Consider the following 24653-nt stretch of genomic DNA (forward strand, 5'->3'; position numbering starts at 1 on the left):
TATCCCTGGAGCCTTTGGAGCCCCTCAGTGGGGCTTTCTGGAGAAAGCCAATGAAGAAAAAGTTAAAGACTCAGCATACGACCCAGCAATTCCACTCCTAGGGATATGCCCAAGAGAAGCAGGCCCACACAGACTTGCAGCATTACTCAGTAGAGTCAGAAGTGAGATATATGGGTATATAAAATGTGGTCTCTCCGTACAATGAAATATTGTCTATATTAATAAAAGCGTAATATGCTAATTAGACCAGATGACCTTCCAGAAGAAGCCAGGGCTGCGGGGGAAGCCCGGGTCCTGGGTGCCAGAGGGAAGCCAGTGCCGGCAGCCAGGGGAAGGCAGGCCTACTCTTGCACAAATTTCGTGCATTGGACCCCTAGTTCAGCTGTAAAAAGGAATGAAGCTCTGACACATGCTACCACTTGGATGAATCTTGAAAACACCATGCTGAGAAAGGAAAGGTCACATGTTGCACGATTCCGTTTACATAGTCTATCCAGCACAGGCAGATCCACAGACGTGGGGCAGAGTTGGAGGAGAGGGAGGAGCAGGTCGGGGGCTGCCAGGGGCTGGGCTGGAGACACGAGGAGTGACTGCTAATGGGAATAGGGCTTCTTTTTGAGGTGATGAAAATGTTTAAAATTAGATGTGGTGATAGTTATACAAAACCCCCACAGAACTGTATGCTGTAAAAGGGTATAATGATAGGTGAATTATATCTCAATAAAGCTATTATTAAAAAAAAAAAAAAACAGTAAGGAAGCTATTTACAAATGAAGCACAAAAAAATAGCTCTGGCAAATCATACCCAAAGTCTGCCAGGCTCTGCCAAGTACCCTGGGGGCATGTTTTCTCCCGGACTCTCAGTTCCTGAGGCCCCTTTGCTCCTGGCAGCCTGGCAGGAAGAGCAGACTCAGCTGCCCCTGTCCCAGCCTCTCCTGACCACATCTCACTCCAAGAGGCCACACCCTGGACCAGAACGCAGCCCAGCTGAGAGCAGCCAGCCCACAGCTGCCGGCGGCCGAGGCTGTGGTCAGCAATACTCAATGTGTTATACCAATCTGATTCTCCCTTTCGTGTTTTTTTTAAATAGTGGTAAAATATACAAGTCACCATTTAACTATTTTTAAGTATATAATTCAGTGGGAGTAAGCACTTTCACACTTTTAGGAACCTGTCACCACTCTCCAGCTCCAGAACTTTCCAACACCCTAAACTAGAACTCTGCAACATTAAACAGCACCCTTCCATTCTCCTCCCCTACAGCCACTGGAATTCTCCAGCCTACTTTGGTCTACGAGTGTGACTATTCTAGGTGCCTCATATGAGTGACTCATGCAGTATTTGTTCTTTTGTGTTTGGCTTTTTTCACTTAGCACCGTGTCCTCAAGGTTCATCCACATTGTAGCACGTGTCAGACTTTCCTCCCCTTTTAAGGCTGAACATTGCATTGCATGTGCATTTCGTTATCCACTGAGGGGCATGTGGCTTGTTTCCACCTCTTGGCTGTTGTGAATAATGCGGCTCTGAACATGGGTGTACAGAGGAAGTCTTTGCTTTCTAATCTATTGTCTACACAGCCAGATGTGGAATTGCTGCGTCAAGTGGTAATTCTATGTTTAATTTTTTGAGGATCTGCCTTACCTCACCAATGGGATTTTTTTTTTACAGGGAAACAGAAATAATCAGGCAGATGGCGGCAGGAGCTGAAGCTAAAAATCTGTATCTAAACCGTGAGAAGAGGCATGGGGCCAGGAGCAGTGCTGGCAAGACAAAGTGATGAGGAAGCAAAAGTGTGAAGGAGCAGAAGCAGGGGAGGGAGAGATCTGCACGGCAGCAGGAAGTAAGATCTCAGGTGGTCACAAGAAAAGCGAGAGATGGACGCGTTTAAAATAGCTGGTGAAGGGAGGAGCGCTGGAGGACGTTCTCCCAGCCTCTCCTTTCTGCAGGCTAGCTCAGGACAGACCTGCCCACTGCAGCTCCAGGTGTGCTCAGCTTCTCCCAGGTGTCCATGAACACCCATCTTTGCAATAAATCCCCAATACCTTGAAATAGCTTGCATTAATCTTTGCTCCTTGCAAATCAAAGAACTTAACTAAATTAGCCAATGGCTAGTTAGGCAACCTCCAAAGTCATATGCCCTGTTTTCTCATCTGCAAAATGGAAACGAACAACTTCACAGGGTTGGTGGAGGCTGGGCAGAGACCATGCATGTTGACGCTTTGGACACCATGAAATTCAGTGCATGCAAGTGACCAAAACCTCCAACCGGGAAACTGTGTCCGGGGCTTGAATAACTGACCCAGTGTCTCCAGGGTCCACTCACCGGATGTTGCTGTGATTGGCCTTGGGCAATTTTTCACAAGCATTCCACAGAGCCTGAAGCCTCTTTTCTTGCTCCTGGATGCTGGGGAATTAATAGGAAAAGCCACTGGTTGAGCATGACTTACTGCAGTCTCCCTGGCAGCCACATCAAGCGGTCACTGTAATATTTGAGAATAAGGAGCCAACCACGTGCCTGACAGTGTCAGCAAGCTATGACTACTCAAATGTATGGTTACTATTACCTCCCCTCTATGTTCTCTTTCTGTCTTGTCCTGTGCTGTCTTAACAAAACTCCCTCTGCCCACGTCCCATGTCCAGGTGAATGTGTGCCAGGCAGCAGTGGGGGCCGGAGGGCAGAGGCCGGACACCTGAGCTCTGCAGTAGGCAGGGCCTGGTGTTGTCAGGAGGGCGATTCTGGCCCAGAAACCAGGGCACTTGGCACCAAGCAGGACCCACACACCCTCCCGGGGCAGGAAGAAGTCCTTACTTTTCCTGGTTCCAAGACACTGAGCTCTGAGGCCTCAGAATCCTTCCTAGTTCCTGTTTCCTGTGAGACCCACCTCTACAAGTGAGGGAGGGCTGTCTCTCAGATCCTGAAGCAAAGGCGTCCTCCCCTTCTCTAGCTTCGTATCACCAAGGTGACACAGACGTGCAGTGAGTAAAAGGGACAGCTTCCACCAAGGACACGTTCTCCCTCTCCTTTACCCTGGGACCACAGTGGAAGTTCAACCACGTCCACACCATGGTGGCAGCTTACTGTTCAGTTCAATGAATATTATTTAATGACATTCAGTGAATCCCTTCTGAATTTAATGACTCATGGAAATAAGGAATCTGATCTATCCAGACATAACTCAGAGATGGGTAATTCGCCTGAACAAGGGTTTCTCCACTCGTAGGATTTCTTTATTCATAAGCCCTCTGAGAATGAACAGAAATGCTCATAGGATTACACTTTTTATGTACTTTTCATGAAAATTTACATCAAAGCCTACATGGTTCGGAAGGCCTTATGCTCAGAAAAACAAAGGAAACACCAGCTGGCGAGGCCCTGGCTCTGAGCCCTTGACTAGCACCTGGGTCGGGAGGTGGGGAGGGGTGGCGGTCACCCACATGCGAAGTGCCCAGAGGCCCTCCCACGGATCCCGACCACGGTTCAGTCAGAGGGAGAGGGAAACACTCTCCAAATGGAACCTCTGCCAGGAACCTGACATGAAAGCCACACCTCCCAGTAAGAAATGGAAAGGTAACAGCTCCTGTCCCTTTGACCAAAGGCTGGCCAGAGAGGGTTTGCTGCCGGGCAGCCTGATTCCATCCTCCTGTGACCATGTGCCAAGGATTTCATCTGTGAACCTCATGTCCCCCACGGTAACCGGGATTAGTAAGAGAACTTTCTAGTCTCTTAGTTATGTGGCCTGCAAAGCGTGTCCTTTGAGTTACAGGCCACCCTGCATGGTCCTGACTATCCCTAAGTGTGAGGGGTTTAAAGGAGAATTGTACAAAGTGCTCATCTCTCGGTCAATGTCAGGCTCTGCAGCCACCATGGCTGCTGCCTCCGCTCTCGCCTCCAGCAGCTGAGCGCCTCCTGGGGCACCAAACCCCATTCTCGGTCCTGCTCCTCAGTCCTTTCTAAGGTGAAAGGCAGATGCTGCGAAGACCTTTCATTCAATAAAAATCAGCAAACACACGCTGAGCACTTCCTGCACGTCAGGCTCTGTCCTGAGGGCGGGGAGGCAGTGGTCAGCCAGGAGGTCCTTGCTCTCAAAGCTTACGAGGTAACTGGCTACACACACACAGCCTGAGCCAGGCAGTCAGTTACCGGGACAACGAACACAGACGGGACTTATGGCGACTGCTGGCTGCTTTACCTTGGGGTTGTCAGACAGGCCTTTCTGAGGTTACATTTAAGGCGGTGCCCACATAACCAGAGGGGCCCTGGGGCAAAGGTTTCGGGACACCTGCATCAGAGGGAGCGGCCAGTGCGAAGGTGAGGCATGTCCGTCCTGTGGAAGGAGCCCTAGGACTGCAGCCTCAGTCCTTGCATCCTAGACTCCAGCGTGGGAGCACTTCACTTACGTGGCTTGCAAAGTCGTGTCCTCTGAGGTACAGGCCACCCGGCACTGTCCTGCGATCCCTAACTGCTCTTTCCGCAGCTTCCCTGGCTCCACCTCCAACTCCTGGCTGCCCCATCCCCACAGAGCAGGCAGCGTTCCCGTTAGTTAGGGTTAGTGTGGCTCATTCGTGAGACTCCGCCTCATTAGAGGTCAATGGTTATCAACCCAACAGCCTTGGGAGTTTTTAAACAAGGAGCCCAACCAATGAAATCAGAATCTCTGGGAAGAAAAGGTCCAGGCATTGGGATCTTTTAAGAGCTTCCCAGGAAACTAATGTACACAGAGGGCTGGAAATGCCAGTTCCAGACAAAATTACTTTCTTTGGAGAGTGTGAGTGAGCATGTCACCATCTTTAAGGCAGAACACACAGTCCTTGCTTTTCCTTGGTTCCCAGACACTGAGCTCTGAGGCTTCAGGATCCTTCCTATTTCCTATGAGACCCACCTTCACAAATGAGGTGGGAGGAGTGTTCTCAGACCCTGAAGCACAGGCATCCTCCCTTTCTCAGGCTTTGCCTTAGACATCAAGTAAAAGGGAGTTTCCATCAGAGGACATGTTCTCACTCTCCTTCACCCGAGGACCACAGTGCTGTTCTAGATCCTCACCCCAGACCACAGTGCTGTTCTAGATCCTCACCCCAGACCACAGTGCTGTTCTAGATCCTCACCCCAGGACCACAGTGCTGTTCTAGATCCTCACCCCGGACCACAGTGCTGTTCTAGATCCTCACCCCAGGACGAGAGTGCTGTTCTAGATCCTCACCCCAGACCACAGTGCTGTTCTAGATCCTCACCCCGGACCACAGTGCTGTTCTAGATCCTCACCCCAGGACGAGAGTGCTGTTCTAGATCCTCACCCCAGACCACAGTGCTGTTCTAGATCCTCACCCCAGGACCAGAGTGCTGTTCTAGATCCTCACCCCAGGACGAGAGTGCTGTTCTAGATCCTCACCCCGGACCACAGTGCTGTTCTAGATTCTCACCCCAGGACGAGAGTGCTGTTCTAGATCCTCACCCCAGACCACAGTGCTGTTCTAGATCCTCACCCCGGACCACAGTGCTGTTCTAGATCCTCACCCCGGACCACAGTGCTGTTCTAGATCCTCACCCCAGGACCAGAGTGCTGTTCTAGATCCTCACCCCAGGACCACAGTGCTGCTCTAGATCCTCACCCCAGGACCACAGTGCCGCTCTAGATCCTCACCCCAGGACCACAGTGCCCATTCTAGATCCTCACCCCAGGACCACAGTGCCGCTCTAGATCCTCACCCCAGGACCACAGTGCCCATTCTAGATCCTCACCCCGGGACCACAGTGCCGCTCTAGATCCTCACCCCGGGACCACAGTGCCGCTCTAGATCCTCACCCCGGAACCAGAGTGCTGTTCTAGAGCCTCATCCCAGGACCACAGTGCTGTTCTAGAACCTCACCTCAGGACCAGAGTGCTGTTCTAGATCCTCACCCCAGACCACAGTGCTGTTCTAGATCCTCACCCCAGACCACAGTGCTGTTCTAGAACCTCACCCCAGGACCAGAGTGCTGTTCTAGATCCTCACCCCAGGACCACAGTGCTGTTCTAGATCCTCACCCCAGGACCACAGTGCCCTCTAGATCCTCACCCCAGGACCACAGTGCCCTCTAGATCCTCACCCCAGGACCACAGTGCTGCTCTAGATCCTCACCCCAGGACCACAGTGCCATTCTAGATCCTCACCCCAGGACCACAGTGCCGCTCTAGATCCTCACCCCAGGACCACAGTGCTGTTCTAGATCCTCACCCCAGGACCACAGTGCCGCTCTAGATCTTCACCCAGGGCCACAGTGCTGCTCTAGATCCTCACCCCAGGACCACAGTGCCGCTCTAGATCCTCACCCCAGGACCACAGTGCCGCTCTAGATCCTCACCCCAGGACCACAGTGCCGCTCTAGATCCTCACCCCAGGACCACAGTGCCGCTCTAGATCCTCACCCCAGGACCACAGTGCCGCTCTAGATCCTCAGTCCAGGATCACAGTGCTGCTCTAGATCTTCACCCCAGGACCACAGTGCTATTCTTGAGAGGCCTCAGGGGCCCTGGCTAACCACCTGGGTTCTGGAACCAGATCCTCATTCTGCTATTTATTAGACAGCAAGTAACCTGCCATTACATACCTGCCCCGTGACTCAACTTCCCCATCTGGAAAATGGGAGAAACAGTACAACCCACTTCATAATGTGGAATTAGATGAATTAAAAACATATAATGAGCTTAGAACAAGGCCAAGTCTCTAAAAATCACTCAACAAATAGTATCCCCTATGATTATTACTACCGTCACGGAACCCCACACTTCTCCACAATGAGATACAAGAACACCGTACGTTCAGCCAGCCTTGAAAGTGCTTGACCTCCATGACGTCATGGAAACAAACAGTGCGATGCACCATGACTGGAGCGCCTTCTTCTACCTCAACACACACCAGCCGGGCTTCCCTCCAGGTCCGCGGGCTCCTCCTCCAGCCCAGTTCTTACGGAGCAGGTGCACTCTCCGGTGTTCTTTCTGGCACGACGCTGGCTGCTCCTTACGACTAACTCCCACGCTAGAGACCTCCAGAAATCACGTCCTTTCCCAGGCACCGGGCTGAGTCCTGCTCTCATAAAATGTTCTCCCCCATCTTTTCTTCCTGCGCATCTCTACCTCTTCCTCTCTGCTGTCAGTGCTCCTGGTTCCTCACCAGCCATGCCATTTACTCACTAAAACCCAGTCCTCCAAATAACAGAATTTATTGTGGTAGCTCTTCCCATGGCCGATACTAAGGCATGTGCCACGTGAGGAAGGCAGCTGGCTGTGGCTTCGCCTGCTCTTTGTATTTCCTCTCTTCCCAACACGACTGGAGCCTCAGGTGCTGTCCTGTCCCCTCCCGCTGGCCCTCCCTCGGGCTCATCTTCCGGAGGGTGGAATGTGTCCTCGCCCAGGTGTTATGTGTTTATAGTGGTTATTAATTGTTATTAAAATATTTTTATCTATCGGAGACACCTTAAGGACCCCTGTGACCACTCCCTTGTCCTCCTCTCCAGAGGGAATCACTACCTCTGACTGTGTGAGCCCTTCCAGAACATTCTTTCATGCATTTACACATACAAAGAGCCACTCTTAGAACTGTGTTGTTTTCAGTGCTTTTCTTCTTTTTACAACGGAATATCATAGCCGCCCATTAACTTGCTTTATTTCACTCAATAATAAATCTTCGTGCCTTTTCATGATAGCATGAATAGCTCTATGTTTTGACTGCTGCAGAGTATGTCACCGTGTAGACATACCACAGTTTATTCAGCCACTCCCCACCCCCCACCAATGAGCATTTATTTAGTAACTTTTAGGCTTTTGCTATTTCAGCAAATGCTGCAATCCATGTTCCTGCAATATGCCTCTTAGGGCACCTGTACAAGCATGGCAGGTGTTTCTGCATGACAGATACTGAGAAAGGAGCGGCTGGACCATAGGCTACATGCTTTCATAATTTTAACAAATACTTCCGGAGAAACTCCAACCCACCAGCCACTCCAAAATGTGGTGTACTCACTTGGAAGCCTGAATCCACTCGTCATAGAGTTCAAAGGTCATAAGAGGTTCTGGCAACTCTCGGAGGTAAGATTTCAAAGCTCCTGGGCATGAATACAATATTGGCCATGAGCCACTTTGAATGGCAGAGACAAGCACCACCAGCCGGCATTACCCACGGAGGTTACACCTAGGACAGGCTCCCTGACCCAGACAGCATCCAACGGTGGCTTCCCACGGGAGTGGACCCAAGGCCCTTAGATCCTCACCCCAGGACCGCAGTGCCGCAGATCCTCACCCCAGGACCACAGTGCCACTCTAGACCCTCACCCCAGGACCACAGTGCCGCTCTAGATCCTCACCCCAGGACCACAGTGCTGTTCTAGATCCTCACCCCAGACCACAGTGCTGTTCTAGATCCTCACCCCAGGACCACAGTGCCGCTCTAGATCTTCACCCCAGGACCCCTGGCAAGGCAATGGGGCCTGGGCTGGCAAGGGCATTGGCCTCCCGGCCTCTAATTCCCACCACTCTCTCACCGCCTGCTGGCACACATGAGAAACCTTCCCTCGAGGGGTCACAGCAACCAGGCCTAACACTGGCCCTCCTGGACATATCTAAAGCGTGTCAGGAAGCCACGGGCTCCAGTGTCTGACACGTGGTCACACACCTTCCATGCTCTCCCTTCCCTGTGAGCCTCTACAGCACGAGGGAGCACCTTCCCCGGGGCTGTGGGCACCCACCTGCGATCGCGTGGGGGTCTGCTGAGTACTCCTGCACGTCCACCACACAGCAGTCCAGGGCGGCTTTCAGCTTCTTCAGCTTGGAGGCGGAGGGAGCCACTCGGAAGAGTCCCTGCCAAGAGGCCAGAGGTCAGTGGGCAGCCCTGAAACCCGGGCACAGAAGCAAAACCAACAGACAGCGAGTCTGCCCACTCCTTTGCGCCACGCTCTCCTGGGTGCATTTCCCAGCACCACTGTCAACACTGTGGCCGCTGTTTCCTAAACGTTCCTGCCGAGCAGGGCCGGGGCCTGGCCCACTGTCCTGTCCCCGGGGCCTACTACGGGTGACTCACCCTTCTGTCTCAGTATTTGTTGAAAAAAAGAAACGTGGGCACCCTGTTTTCCTGTTCTTGTGTTCTGAAGATACATTTTGGAGAAGAATTTGACTGAGACCTAGTTAGATTAGGGGAGGTGTGGGAATTGAGATGTGAAAGAGCTACAGGTGCGTGTGTGTGGGAGACACAGGACTATACTTTTATTTTATTTTTAAAATCTTTATTGTTGAAAGTATTACATATGTCCCCCTTCCCCCCACATTAACTCCCCCCAGCCCATCCTCGCCCCCCACCCCAGGCTTTCACCACCTTATTGTCCGTGTCCATGAGTTATGCATATATACATACAAGATCTTTGGTTGATCACCTCCCACACACCCACCCTCCCCCACCTTTCCTCCGAGATTCCACACTCTGTTCCATGCTTCCATGTCTCTGGATCCACTCTGTTCATCAGTTTATTTTGTTAATTAGATTCCACATTTGAGTGAGATCATGTGATACTTGTCTTTCTCTGACTGACTTATTTCACTTAGCATGATACTCCCCAGGTCCCTCCATGCTGTCTCAAAGGGTAAGGGATTCTTCTTTTTTACTGCTGCATAGTGTTCCATGGTGTAAATGTACCACAGCTTTTATTATCCATTCATCTACTGATGGGCACTTGGACAGTTTCCAGATCTTAGCTATTGTTAAGTTGTGCTGCTATGAACATAAGGGTGCATACATTCTTTCTGATTGGTGTTTTGGGCTTCTTAGGATATATTCCTAGAAGTGGGTCACTGGGTCAAATGGCAGTTCCATATTTAAATTTTTGAGGAAACTCTATACTGTTTTCCATAATGGCTATACCAGTCTGCATTCCCACCAGCAGTGTACTAGGGTTTCCTTATCTCCACATCTTCGCCAGCACTTGTCATTTGTTGAATTGTTGATGGTAGCCATTCTGACTGGTGTGAGATGATATCTCATTGTTGTTTTAATTTGCTGATGATCAGTGACTTTGAGCATCCTACCTAATAGAATAGTAATATGAAAATTGACCGTACCTTCGCTACGCCCAAGCCATGCCCACCAGCCAAAACCACGCCCACCAGCCAATCAGGGCGAGTATGCAAATTATCCAACAAAGATGGAGGTTAATTTGCATACACTGAGGGAGGGAGGAGTGAAGACTGAAGACAACTTTGAAGGAAGAGGGAGGAAAAGTGGAAAGCAAGGTGGCTGCCAGAGGGAAAGCCCGGGCGGGGCGGGGCGGGGCAGCAGCGGCCCGCGGGTGCAGGCGCTGTGGCTGCAACGGTGGCGGCAGCAGCAGCGCATGTGGCCGCAGCGGCCGCTTGCAGGATTCTTCCTGCAAATGGGCTACTAGTTTTTTCATATGTGCCTTGGCCTTCTGTATATCCACTTTGGAGAAGTATCTATTTAGATCCTTGTCCATTTTTAATCATATTACCTTCCTTCTGTTAAGTTGTATGAGTTCCTTATGTATTTTGAATATTAACCCTTTACCAGATGTATCATTGCCAAATATGTTCTCCCATACAGTGGGTTCCCTTTTCGTTTTGTTGATGGTTTCTTTTGCTATTCAGAAGCTTTTTATTTTGAATTAGTCCCATTTGTTTACTTTCTCCTTAGTTTCCTTTGCCCTAGGAGATGTATCCGTAAGCATATTGCTACAAGAGATATCTGAGATTTGAGGCCTATGGTTTGTTCTTGGACTTCTATGGTTTCATGACTTACTTTAAGTCTTTTTATCCATTTTGAGTTTATTGTGTTTGGTGTAAGTTGGTAGTCTAATTTCTTTTTTTTTTTTTTTTGCATATATCTGTCCAATTTTCCCAACACCATTTATTGAAGAGACTGTCTACACTCCATTGTATGCTCTTGCCTCCTTTGTCAAATATTAATTGAGCATAATGGCTTGGGTCATTTTCTGGGGGTCTCTGTTGTTTTCCACTGATCTATATGCCTGTTCTTTTGCCACTACCAGGCTGTTTTAATTATGATGGCTTTGTAGTATAACTTGAAATCTGGTATTGTGATTCCTCCAACTTTGTTCTTCTTTCTCAAGATTGCTACAGCTATTTGGGGTTATTTTTTGGTTCCATATACATTTTTGGACTATTTGTTCTAGACCTGTGAAATATGCTGTTAGTATTTAATAGGAATTGCATTGAAATTGTAGACTTCCTTGGATAGTATGGACATTTTAATGATGTTGGTTCTACCAATCCATGAACATGGTATATTCTTCCACTTGCATTTATCTTATTCTATCTCTTTTTTTCAACATCTTGTAGTTCTCAGAGAACAGGTCTTTTGCCTCCTTGGTTAGTTTACTCCTAAATATCTTAACTTTGTTGCTGTTGTAATAGTAAATGGGATTGTTTGTTTAATTTCTCTTTCTGAAAATTCATTATCTATATATAGAAAAGCCTAAGTGACTGAACAACTTGTTGACTGGTCGCTGGGATGTGCACTGACCACCAGGGGGCAGATGCTCAACATGGGAGCGGCCCCCTGGTGGTCAGTGCACTCCCACAGCGGGAGTGCCACTCAGCTGACCAATGGGTGCCAGATGCCAGGCTCACAGCTGGCGAGTGCCGCTGCAGTGGCACAGGTCTCTCCTGCCTCCACAGCAGCACTACCGAGTGGCAGCAGTAGGTGCAGTGGAGCTGGGATGAATGGGAGTGGCACAGTGCCTGGCCAGGGCTCAGGCTCCTCCCTGGCCGCCTGCCACCTGGCCTGCAGGGATCAGGCCAAAGCTGGCACTCCAGCATCCCCCGAGGGGTCCCAGATTGTGAGAGGGTGCAGGCCAGGCTGAGGGACCCCACCAATGCATGAATCCATGCACCGGGCCTCTAGTTGGTATATGAAAAAGCTGGAGATGTTTGGGTGTTGATTTTGTATCCTGCTACGTTGCCGAATTCATTTATTAAATCTAGTAGTTTTTTGGTGGAGTCTTTAGAGTTTTCTACGTACAATATCATGTCATCTGCGAATAATGAGAGTTTTATTTCTTCCTTCCCAATTTGAATGCCTTTTATTTCGTCTTCTTGTCTGGTCGCGATGGCTAGCACTTCCAGTACTATGTCAAACAGGTGTGGTGAAAGTGGGCATCCCTGTCTTGTTCCTATTCTTAGGGGAAATGCTTTATTTTATTTTATTTTATTTTACTTTAATTTTATGCAAGGCAAATATCTTTACTCCTTCAGGAGGGTGTACATGCATATGATCTGGGAGCACACACACACTGAGCAGGCTGTCTGGTCAGGCTTTTATGCCTGATGAACGTCATCTGTCTCTCACTCTTGATTAGAAGAGCTTAGGCTCACACTCTTGCGCTAATTTAAAGGAAGGGGCCGACCTTTGCTGTTTCAAAATGGTGGCCCCCAGGGAATTGCAAATCACGGGAGCCAAAATGGCGGCTTCCAAGTCACATGACCCAAAATGGTGGCTGCCTAAACTTCTTTCTTTGACAGAAAAGATTACTTGCTTATTCTCACAATTCCCCCCTTTTCTCACTTAACTCTTTTCTTCAAACTTGGTTAACATTAGTTGACTTTCATGCTCTGCAGTGTCTAGGACAGTGATGGGCAACCTTTTGAGCTTGGTGTGTCAAACTTCACCAAAAAAACTGAGCATAACTCAGGTAGTGTGTCACTTTGAGGAAAAAACTAACTCCAAGACTCTAGTCACAAATGTTTCATCCTCAGGAGCAGCAAATGTTTCATCCTCGGCATGTGGCCGCATGTCATCAGAAATGGCTACGCGTATCAGTGCTGACACGCGTGTCATAGGTTCACCGTCACTGGTCTAGGAGAAGATTATTTTGCTACTAGAGGCCAGATGCACGCAATTCATGCAAGGGCCTTGGCCCCGGCCCCCGCCCCCGCCCACTGCTGCGCCTGGGGTCCTCTTCTGCCTCTGCCTTGGCCCCTGCCCGCTGTGGCTTTGTCCGGAAGGAAGGACATCCAGTCTAATTAGCATATGATGCTTCTATTATTACAGATTTGGCCAATGGGGTTTCAATTACCCTTTCGATAAGACCCCTCATACATAAGATGATACAGCATCCCATTACTGTAACTCCTAACCTGATTGATTATTAAAGAAGAGAATATGGATACCATCATTCCCTTCCATTCTCCGAACCACTGCGCTAGTAAATTGGAGAAAAGATCCAAATTCCAGAATTCTCAGCTAACTCATTAGCTAAAGCTGCTAGTCCCTGTAGGGCCTTAGTGATGATTCTGTCTGGGGCTGTGTTGTTGGGGATGAATGTACAACACTGGCCTAGGGGAAATGCTTTTAGATGTTGCCCATTGAGTATTATGTTGGCTGTAGGTTTGTCATATATGGCCTTTATCATGTTGAGATGTGCACCCTCTATTCCCTGAGAGTTTATTTTTTAATCAAAAATGGGTGTTGGATTTTGTCGAATGCTTTTTCTGCATTTACTGATATGATCATGTGATTTTTGTCTCTCAATTTGTTTATGTGATGTATCACGTTTATTGATTTGCAAATATTGTACCAGCCTTGCATCCCTGGGATAAATCCCACTTGGTCATGGTGTACTAGTATGATCTTTCTAAAATATTGCTGGATCCAATTTGCTAATATCTTGTTGAAGACTGTAGCATCTAAGTTCATCAGGGATATTGGCCTGTAATTCCCTTTCTTTGTAGTGTCTTTATTTGCTTTTGGAATTAGGATAATGCTGGCCTCATAAAAAGAGCTGGGAAATGTTCCTTCCTCTTGGATTTTTGGAATAGTTGGGGAGTACAGGTGTTAGTTCCTCTTTGAATGTTTGGTGAAACTCCCCTATGAAGCCATCCAGACTTGGGCTTTTGTTTGCTGGGAGTTTTTGGATTACTGCTTCTATTTCATCGGTTGTTATTGGCCTATTCAGATTTTCTGATTCCTCCTGATTTAGTTTTGGGAGATTGTATTTTTCTAGGAATTTGTCCATTTCATTCACATTGTCCAGTTTGTTGTTATATGGTTGTTCATAGTACTTTCTTACAATCCTTTATATTTCTGTGGTGTTGGCAGTTACATCTCCGCTTTCATTTCTGATTTTACTTATTTGAGTCCTCTCTTTGTTTCTTGATGAGTCTGGCTAATGATTCATCAATCTTGTTTATCTTTTCAAAGAACTAGCTCTTGGTTTCATTAATTTTTTTGTATTGTTTTTTAAGTCTATGTCATTTATTTCTGTTCTAATCTTTATTATTTCCTTCCTTCTACTTACTCTGGGCTTTTCTTGTTGTTCTCTTTCTAGTTCTTTAAGTTGTAGGGTTAATTTTTCTTGTTTTTGAGGTAGGCCTATAGTGCTATGAACTATAGGCCTTCCTTCTCAAGACTGCTTTTGCTGTGTCCCAGCGATTTTGGGTTGTTGTGTGTTCATTTTCATTTGTTTTCAGCAAGGTTTTCATTTGTTTCTTGATTTCATTGGTAACCCATTCATCCTATATAGTAAAAGCCTAATATGCAAATTGTCCCCTCAACTGAGAGTCTGACAGGGAGTTTGACTGCTATTATGTGCACTGACCACCAGGGGTGGCACGAAACATGACAGGCGTCAGTGACGTGGCGCTGGCAGCAGTGGAGGCACTACTGGCCCCGATGGGCCCCGATGGGCCCCGATGAGAGTGGTAATGCGGTGGGATGAGGAGCAGGTGAGCGGGTGACACCAGGCCAAGACGGGAGCCCTGTAGACAGCGACCAAAGGTGGGGGGCAGGGACACTGCCCAGCTCCCAGGCATTGAGGGAGCCAGGTGGGAGCCTAATCATCCTGCTGACTCACACCCTGCAGATGGCAACCAGTGGCAGGGGCGGAGCCACCACCCAAATCCCAGGTGCTAAGGGAGTTGGGCAGGAGCCCGAGTGCCCTGCAGATGGTGATCAATGGTGGCTGTGGGGGGCAGGGCTGCTGTCTGGCTCCCAGGCACTGAGGGAACTGGGCACAGGCTCGATGATTCAGGTGGAGGGGTGTGTTTGGGGGCCTGGGGGCCCAAGTGCTGCCCAGGACCCAGAGGTCAGCTGGGACCTGCCTTTCCATGCCAGATGCTCACGCTTCCATCGCTGGCCAGGCCTAGGGACTGCACCTGTTCATGAATTTCATGCACCGGGCCTCTGGTACTATATAATAAAAGGCTAATATGCAAATTGGCCCCTCAACTGGAGTTCAACCAGGAGTTGGGCCGGCTGGCCAATCGCTTGCGGCCCCTCTCCCCAGCTGGCTCCTCCCACCCCAAATGGGGACAGAACCGGCCTGCCAACCACCCGTGGCCCCTCCCCTCAGCCGGCCCAGCCCAATCGGCCCTGATCGGGGCAGGCCGGCCAGACCCCACTCATGCACGAATTTGTGCACCAGGCCTCTAGTTGTTTAATAACATGCTATTTAGCCTCCATGTGTTTGAATGTTTTTGGGTGTTTTTACTGTAGTTTATTTCTAATTTCATTCCACTGTGATCTGAGAAGATGCTTGATATGATTTCAATTTTCTTGAACTTGTAGAGACTTGTTTTGTGTCCTAACAGGTGGTCTATTTTTATGAATGATTTATATGCACTTGAGAAGAATGTATATTCTGCAGCTTTGGGGTGAAATGTTCTATAAATGTCAATTAAATCCATCTGATCCAGTGTGTCCTTTAGAGTCACTGTTTCCTTGTTAAGTTTTTGTCTGGAAGATCTATCCAGTGAAGTCAGAGGGGTATTAAAGTCCCCTACTATGACTGTGTTGTCGATCTCTCCCTTAAAGTCCTCTAGAAGTTTTTTAAAATATATTTAGATGCTGTTATATTGGGTGCATATATGTTTATCAGGGTTATATCCTCTTACTGGATTGATCCCTTTAGTTTTATGTAGTCATCTTTGTTGTCTCTTTTGTTTCTTTTCCATTTGCAATGTAAAACTTTTTTCCATCCCTTTACACTCATCCAGTGTGAGTCTTTTGTTCTGAGGTGGGTCTCTTGTAGACAGCATATAGTTGGGTCATGTTTTTGTATCCATTCAGCTACCCTATACCTTTTGATTGGAGCACTTATTCTATTTACAGTTAGGGTTATTATTGATAGGTACTTATTTATTGCCATTTTAATTCTGTGTGCCTAGGTTTGTCTCTCTGTTTCTTCTCATTACAGCAGTCCCTTTAGAATTTTTTGTAATGCTAGCTTGGTAGTGATAAATTCCTTTAGTCTTTCTTTGTCTGGGAAGCTCGTTATTTGACCATCTATTTTTAATGATAGCCTTGCTGGATATAGTAATCCTGGTTTCAGATCCTTGCTTTTCATTACCTTCAGTATTTCATTCCCTTCTGGTCTGTAGAGTTTCTGATGAGAAATCAGGTGTCAGCCTTATGGGAGCTCCTTTGTAGGTAACAGTTTGCTTTTCTCTTGCTGCCTCTAAGATTCTCTCTTTGTCTTTAATTTTGGCATTTTAATTATGATGTGTCTGGGCATGGGCCTTTTGGGTTCTTCTTGTTTGGGGTTCTCTGTGTCTCCTGAACTTGTGTGACTTTTCCTTCACCAGGTTAGGGAAGTTTTCTGCCATTATTTCTTCAAACACATTCTCTATCCCTTTTTCCCTTTCTGTCTCTTCCGGCACTCCTGTTATGTGAATATGGAAACATTGCATGTTGTCCTACAGCTCCCTTAAGCTGTCCTCCTGTTTCTTAATTGTTTTTCTCTGTGGTTCTCTGATTGAGTGATTTTTTTCAACTCTGTCTTCTAATTCACTGATCCAATACTCAGTTTCCCCTTATCTGCTGTGTATTCCTTCCAATGTGTTCTTTATTTGTGCTATGTCATTCTTTATTTCGGTTTTCATAGTTACTATATCTTTTCTCATGCTGTTGAGCATCTTTACCATAATTATTATGAACTCTATATCAGATAAATTTCTGATCTCCATTCCATCTATCTCTTCTGAAGAATTCTCTTGTTCTTTCATCTAGGGGTTGTTTCTTTGTCTCATTTTCTCTGCCTATTTGGATTTGTGAATATGTATTAGGTAGATCTTCTATGACTCCCAGTCTCTAGTGCAAGAGAGTATCAGAGGCTGTTTCGGTCTAATTAGATCAGGCAAAGACTCAAAGCCTCCAGAGACCGCCTCTGCTTGCAGACTGATTAGATTTAGTCTTGAATTGCCCTGAGGCAATCGTCTACAAGTATGAAGAGAGTTTTTCCTAAAAAGTGGGGTGATTGCTTCTGCCTGGAGGCTAATTGTTATTATCAGTCTCTTAATGGGTCTCAGGAACTGCACACCTTGGGGCAGGGTGTTTTCCAATAGGGTGGGTCAGCTGTCTTTCCCCCAGGCAAAACCGCCTAATTAGCAATTGTCAGTCTCTATGTGGTCTCCACTTTCTGTCCTCAGTTATCAGGGTTCTCTCCAGTGAGTCTTCAGTTGATTACTCAGGAAGTTTTTCTGTATTTTAGTTGTAATTCCAGTTTGGTTCTAGGAACATGTCTATGCAGCATCCACTTACTCTGCTGCTATTTTTAATTTCTCCAGGGCTATACTTTTAGATCCAAATGAAGCCTGTGTCCTCAGGGGATGGCAGATGGGATGGTGTTTTGAGAGAGGGATGCTCCCTTCAGTCCCTCATGTTCTGTTCTCAGAGTTACTTAAAAAAGATACATTTTTATTGATTTCATAGAGGAAGGGAAAGGGAGATATAGAAACATCAACGATGAGAGAGAATCATTGATCAGTTGCCTCCTGGATGCCCCACACTGGGGATCAAGCCCGCAACCCAGGCATATGCCCTGACTGGGAATTGAACCATGACCTCCTGGTTCATAGGTCAACCCTCAACCACTGAGCGAGCCATGCTAGGGTGGCATCAGAGTTATTTTTGAGTTGCTATCATCCTTTTCAAGTGAAACCCCTACCTCCTGCAGAGTTAACGTGAACTAGGAAGAGAAAGAGAAGAGGCCAGGGGTATGTGGAGAGGAGACAGACACAGGTCAGACTTGGAAAGGAACACCAGGTCCCAGACAGGAAGGTGGACATGAGTTGAAGACCTTGTGGTTTCTGTTTCACCTTCTCAGCTCCTTGCATTCTGTGAAGCAACCCTCCTGGTGGAGGCTCTCCTGGCTACTTTATATGGAGGGTCCCCAACTCCCCAATTCCTTTAGGAGAAAATGTTCCTGGTCTGAGTTGGGGTCTGCTGAGGTCAGTCACTCCCTTCTTAGTACAGGCGGACAGATGCCCGGAGATCTCTGGCATACATGCGAGGAAGCTCCCAAGTGTGTCTGGTTAGTTAGCAAGCGCAGCTGCCAGGATGCAGACAGCAGCCGCAGCTCCCAGGAGAGGTTAGGACGCGCTGGACACACGCAGCCACGCAGGGAGAGAATCGCACCCGGCGACGGACAGGCCAGGAGAAGGAAGCAGGTTCACCAAGCACGGCTTCAGGTTTTTGACTGTGTAACTGAGAAGACTGTTCCATTGAGAGACACATAAACACGGAGGAGAACGTGACTGATCACACAGTGAGTCCAGGAGAGGAGGAGTGCGTGGCGGTGCGGATACAGACTCAGAAATGCTGAGTTCGCTTAAGAAACTGGGGACACAGAAAACAAACCCAAAGAGCTGAGGGAAGGAGCACGAGGCTGCGGCTGGGTGGAAACAAGGCTTTATGCCGCTGAGGAAACCGGAGAGCAGTTGTTACTGACAGATCCGCTGATGCAAAGCAGGGAAGGATTAAAGCAAGGCGGTGAAGGTCTGGCGTGAGGCAGAGCGGCCCAGAGCCAGGAGATGAGACAGGAGCTGCCAGCTCACCTGACTTCTGTTCTTCAACATCTAGCTTATACTTGTTAGAAATTTAAAGACACTGATCACTTATTTTACTTTTTGTATGTAACAATGTTACAGTTGTATTTAAAAATATCCCTAATCTCCTGGAGAAACCTACTGAAGTTTACAGTTGTATTTAAAAATATCCCTAATCTCCTGGAGAAACCTACTGACGTACTATAGACGAGATGATATAATGTCTGGGAGTGGCTTCAAGCCCAAAGCAGGGTGGGGGCAGGACGTGGAGGTGGCGATGGAACAGGACTGACCCAAGCCAGGGGATGAGGCTGCTTATCTTAACATTAAGTTTTTCCACAATTAAAAAAAAAAAAAATGATGGGAAGGAAAACGTCCTCTATGAAACTGTGCCCCAGGGACTTAACAGATCTTTTCATCTTGGATTGATAACATGAGAAAATGCCTGGCACTGAAAACTTGGTCAAAAGACACTTATTCTCATTCCTTTTGAATGGCCAGCATCCAGAGCACCTGACATAGAGGGAGCGGCCAGCATACCAAGTCAAGTCTCCTTTCATCACCATTCATTCCCCTTTACCCTCTTCTACCTCCTCCCAACCCCCTTCCCCTCTGATAGCTGTCAGTCTGTTTTCTGTATCTGAGTTTTATTTTTTGTTTCTTTTTTCCAAAAAATACATTTTTATTGATTTCATAGAGAGGATGGGAGAAGGAGAGATAGAACCATCAATGATGAGAGAGAATTATTGATCAGCTGCCTCCTGCACACCCCCCTACTAGGATTGATCCTGCAACCCGAGTATGTGCCCTGGCTGGGAATCGAACCTGGTTCATGGGTCAGTGCTCAACCAACTCAGCCCCAGTGGCCAGGCTCTATGAGTCTGCTTTTATTTTGTTTGCTAGTTTTTTTGTTCATTAGGTTCCACATGAGTGAAATCAGCTGATACTTGTGTTTCCGTGAATGACTTATTTCACTCAGCACAATGCTCTCCAGGTCCATCCATAAAAGGTAAGATTTCCTTCTTTTTTACGGCCAAGTAGTATTCCATTACATAAATGTACCACAGCTTTGTTATCCACTCATTCACTGATGGATACCTGGCTGCTTCCAAACCATGGCTATTGCAAATAACACTGCAATGAACACAGAGATGCATATATTCTAAAAGGCCTATTTTTAAAATTGGAACTTAGGAAAGAAGACAAAGGAGGAGCAGGGGGAGGGGGAACAGTAGGGAAGGAGGAGGAAAAGACGACAAAGCAACAGCAGCCGCCAAAACTCGTATTAAACATGAAGGAGCCCTAGCTGGTTTTTCTCGGTGGTTAGAGCACTGGCCCTTGGACTGCAGGGTCCTGGGTTCGATTCTGGTCAAGGGCACATACCTCAGTAGCTGGCCCGACCCCCGGCCCTGGTCAGGGTGCATGCGGGAGGCAACCAATTGATGTGTCTCTCTCACATCGATGTTTTGCTCTGTCTCTCCCTCCCTCTTCCACTCTCTCAATGGAAAAACACCCTCGGATGAGGATTAACAACAACAACAACAACAAACATGGAGAAGAAATGGCTGGAGTGTGGCTGTATGTTCCTCACAGCCAGCGTTCTCGCTCCCTGTGAAGGGAAGGCTCATAGGCGAGAGCAGGACCCATCTGGGCTCCGCAGGAGAGAGGCTGTACCCCATGTCGCCATGTTTGGTTTTGGGGGCCAGGTGGGGATGGTGACAGAAGAGAAGATGCAGCCAGGGCTGGGGCTGGCTGTGCGGACCTACCTCCTCCTGCATCCCGCACTCCAGCAGCATCGTGACGCAGGCCTCGATGGGGAAGGCGATCTCCCGGCCGCTGATGGCGAGGTGCTCCTCCAGGGGCTTCCCGAAGGACGGCTTCTCCACCCAGGCCTCTGCAGGGGGAGAGGGGGATGCAAAAAGGAGGCCGTGAGGGGTGAGTGAAGGTCGCCCTGCTGGACCATGACTTTCCTCTTATACAGATTATCCTAAGACCACGAAAGACACGGAGGCCCAGTTGAGCCTCTGTCCCTGCAGTTTGGGGTGACTGAGAGGACTGGGCAGGGTAGATGCTAACTGGCTGTGTGCAGGGCTGTGGGGCCTCCCGTAGCAGGTAACACACACTTCCGCTCACATCCACGCCCCCTCATCCCCAGGGGGCAGTGGGTCTGTGTACGCTCTGCTTCACCGCAACTGGACCAGGCACCGGCCTGTGAAGTCCTGCCAGCCCATCGAGCGTGACCCGTGGGGAGAGCGGAGGGTGAACGGGATGCAGGCCGGGGTGGCCTCTGGGAAGGCGAGCAGCCCCAACCCTCCCTCCAAGGCACACAGGTGTGCACTCACCCTGCTGTGCTTTTATCTGCGGCAGCACGGCCTGCAAGAGCGCCAGCGACTTCCTGTGGTACTCAGCCTGCACTTCTATGAGCTGAGAAGACACGAGAGCAAGCGTTACCCTTTGCCAAAGGCCGGGGAGCTCAGGCCGCTGCGCCCTTGGGGCTCTCTGCCAGAAGGTGCTGGTTACTCACGGGCAAGGAGGTGGAGCCCCTGCTCCTTCCTCAGTCACCCAAACCCATGGGCACGCTTCCCCTTAGTCTCTGCAGCAACAGCCTCAGTGGGAATGTGGGAGGTGGGAGAACCATCAGGGTGAGGGGGACCCCTGAGCTGGAGCCTGACCTAGAGAGCTTGCCTTTCCTGCCATCTTACCGTTCCGAGCACCCCTCAAAGCAAAAGGCAACACAGAGAGGTAAACTGATAGGAGAATATAAATGAAAATCACATTTAGAAATCCATTTGCCTATTAGAGCTAAATGCCATTAACCTGTGTGCGCGCGCGCGTGCGCACACACACGCACGCACACACACATCTTGTTTTCTGCAAAGATATAACTGATCAGAAAACCTGTGTCTTGATCCACAACCCTCTACTACAAGTCCCCACGGAGGTAAGATTGCTTTGGTTATGATGATACGGCTCCCGGAACAGCCCTCCAAGCTAGGCTGGCCATCCTACTACTAACAAAGCCGCTGAAATGTGGCTAAGAGCCGAGGAAAACCCGTGAGCAATAGTTACTTCATTTAGTTTCTGAATCCCTCCTTCCCCCTCAAAAACTGGGCATCTATGAGGGAAGGAGAATGATTCACTATTTAAATGCTTTGTGTGGAGGGTAGATACTATTGTTTCCAACTAAAAGTAAAGTGAATTTTTAAAAAATCAGGGAAGTGAAATAAATGGCATACAAATGACAATTAGGCAGCCTAATAATGCTTGCAAGGTCACCAATTTCATTAGTTTTAACAACTCTAAAGTTGAATATTATCTTCACCAACAAAAGCAATGGAGTATACTTGAAAATATATTACTACTTAAAAATAACTTTCTAGGTTGGAAGGAATGCATCTCTGCTTTTTCAGGGTAGAGGACACGCCTCTGAATTTCTGTCCACTGATGGAAGTGCTGGAAGATGGCTAACAGCCCACAGCCATTTACACACTTAGCAAAGCACCCTCAGCCTCTCAGGATGTCCCCCATTCCTTCTCTTTACCTTCCTTATCATCCTATCACTTCCCTACTTTTAGTTTATACTTTTTCTCAACTCAGATCCCGTTTCTCTCTCTTTAAATCTGCTTTCCTTAACGAGAAGGCAAACAGGTCACACCAATCATCATTTACCTACTTGCCATCATCCTGGCAAAAATCCAGGTTAAAACCAATCTGTGCTGGGGGGCGGGGTCCTTGTTTTTGATACACCAGGGTTTCCAGGCGTGGCCCTACTTCGGTCTGGAAAATTCTTTGTGTGCGGGCTGTTCTGTGCATTGCAGGATGCTTAGCAGCATCCCCGACCCACTAGATGCCAACAGCACCTCCCCCAAAGGTGGCAGCTAAAAATGTCCCTGGAGGAGGCAGCAAACCACCCCTGCCTGGGAACACTGCCTTGGGACTCTGAGTTGCAATGACCTTCATGAATGAGGTTGTTTTAGGGTTTTGGGGGGGGATCCATACAAGTAGAAAGAGAAGGCAGGGTTTTTTCACAGGTAGAACAGTCAAATCCCACTCCCATCACACGCTCAGCCACGGGGCCTCAGTCCCACGCCCACACTCCTTCCTGTCCGCACCAGGCCTCTTGCAAACAGACTGTGATCTGCCTCACCTTTATGGACCCTTACCGTTTGGAAGTAGTTTGCATAGTCAATTTCTTTGGCCACAAAACTGTACATGTCAGCTGACAGCTGGTCCTGTGGAGGTAAAATGCACAACCAAGGTGAAATGAGAGTGGCTAACGCGTGGGTCCAGACCTCAGAGAATAACGAGCCTTCACATCGTTCAATCTTTTTATTATTTTTAATCTTAAAAAAAATCTTTATTTTTGAAAGTATTACATATGTCCCTTATTCCCCCATTGACCCCTTCTAGCCCACCCCCCACCCCAGGCTCTCACCACCCTACTGTCTATGTCCATGGGTTATGCATATATGCATACAAGTTCTTTGGTTGATCTCTTCCCACTCCCTCTCATCCCTGCCTTCCCTCTGAGGTTCAATCTCATCCTATATAATAAAAGGGTAATAAGCAAATTGATCCTAACGGCAGAACAACCGGTTGCTATGACATGCACTGACCACCATGGGGCAGATGCTCAATGCAGGAGCTGCCCCCTGGTAGTCAGTGCACTCCACAGGGGAGCACCCTCAGCCACAAGCCAGGCTGACGGCTGCGAGCGCAGCGGCAGTGGCGGGAGCCTCTCCCGCCTCGGCAGCGCTAAGGATGTCTGAGTGGGAGCGGGCCTAAGCCAGCAGGTGGACATCCCCCGAGGGCTCCCAGACTGCGAGAGGGTGCAGGTCGGGCTGAGGGACCCTTCCTAGTGCACGCATTTTTGTGCACTAGGCCTCTAGTTTTCAATAAAACCTGACATGTCACAAACTGCCCTGGACATTTCCATGCTTCCCAACCTCGGCCCAGGGAATGGCAAGTGTGAACAGAACACCTGTGCCAGGGGTTCCCAGGGGATTGCAACACGGGGTCCTCGTCGGGAGTGAGGAAAGCTGGTGTGCGGTGATGTGCAAGTTACGCCCAGTCCTCTGCAGCTGACACCACCACTGGGAAGCAGCCGCTGAGTACAGACTGTGCTTGTCTTCTCTTCCTTCTCTCATTTCGCTCTGATTATTTTACTGCTTTGCTGTCCTTCATTCTCAGTACTGACTGGTTGATAAGCAGCATATGAGAAAGAGACGGCAGCACACCAATTGGGAGGAAGTTGGATAAGACAGATGGGCAGGGGAAGGATTGCTGGTTCAGAACATATCAGAACCTGGACTCAGCCGACTGCACGCAAATCCAGTGCTAACTGTCCTGTGCGATCCAGGGCTCCGCGCAATGGGGCAATGGCCCAACGCTGTGTCTGACCTGCAATGTGTTCTCCTCAGAGAACCGTTTTCAGTTCCACAGAAACATCACAGAAGGGACAAGCAAGCACACCCAAGCAGGACGGAGACTCGCCACTAACCACGTCTCTGAGCACCGTTGCACAAGTCACATGATCTCTCAAGCTCCCTGTTGGGTTGCCTCAGGTAGGAGATCTTGAGAAGAAATGCTAAGTGGAGGAGAGAAGAGTCTAGAACGTTCCCTTGGAGGTGAACGTGAGACCAGCACAAGAAGCTGACCCAGATACTGAGTGAGTTAAAGCCGGCAGCTCCGCACTGTAGGGAGAGCCTGTTGCACAGAACCTCGCATTCTATCCCAACCCCCCACCTATGCCCCCCACCTGCCAGTTAAGCCCGTTCCTAGTGAGACTGCTAGGATGTGCGGAGCCATCTGTGTCCTTTTCCAGGCAAGCATTGTGGG

At 48.6% G+C, this 24653-nt stretch overlaps 1 protein-coding gene across 1 annotated transcript in view; it reads right to left on the bottom strand.

Moving 5' to 3' along the window:
• ARHGAP44 (Rho GTPase activating protein 44) overlaps positions 1 to 24653 on the bottom strand; it is a 183873-nt gene that overhangs the window by 26670 nt on the left and 132550 nt on the right. The window contains exons 8-13 of the mRNA XM_008153578.3: positions 22979 to 23047; positions 21158 to 21239; positions 20582 to 20709; positions 8720 to 8831; positions 7999 to 8080; positions 2324 to 2404 (exon numbers count right to left, since the gene is read on the bottom strand). Coding sequence (XP_008151800.1) covers positions 2324 to 2404; positions 7999 to 8080; positions 8720 to 8831; positions 20582 to 20709; positions 21158 to 21239; positions 22979 to 23047 — 554 coding nt within the window. The remainder of the gene's footprint in view (positions 1 to 2323; positions 2405 to 7998; positions 8081 to 8719; positions 8832 to 20581; positions 20710 to 21157; positions 21240 to 22978; positions 23048 to 24653) is intronic.

This window comes from Eptesicus fuscus, chromosome 20 (assembly GCF_027574615.1).
Source record: "Eptesicus fuscus isolate TK198812 chromosome 20, DD_ASM_mEF_20220401, whole genome shotgun sequence".
NCBI lineage: Eukaryota > Metazoa > Chordata > Mammalia > Chiroptera > Vespertilionidae > Eptesicus > Eptesicus fuscus.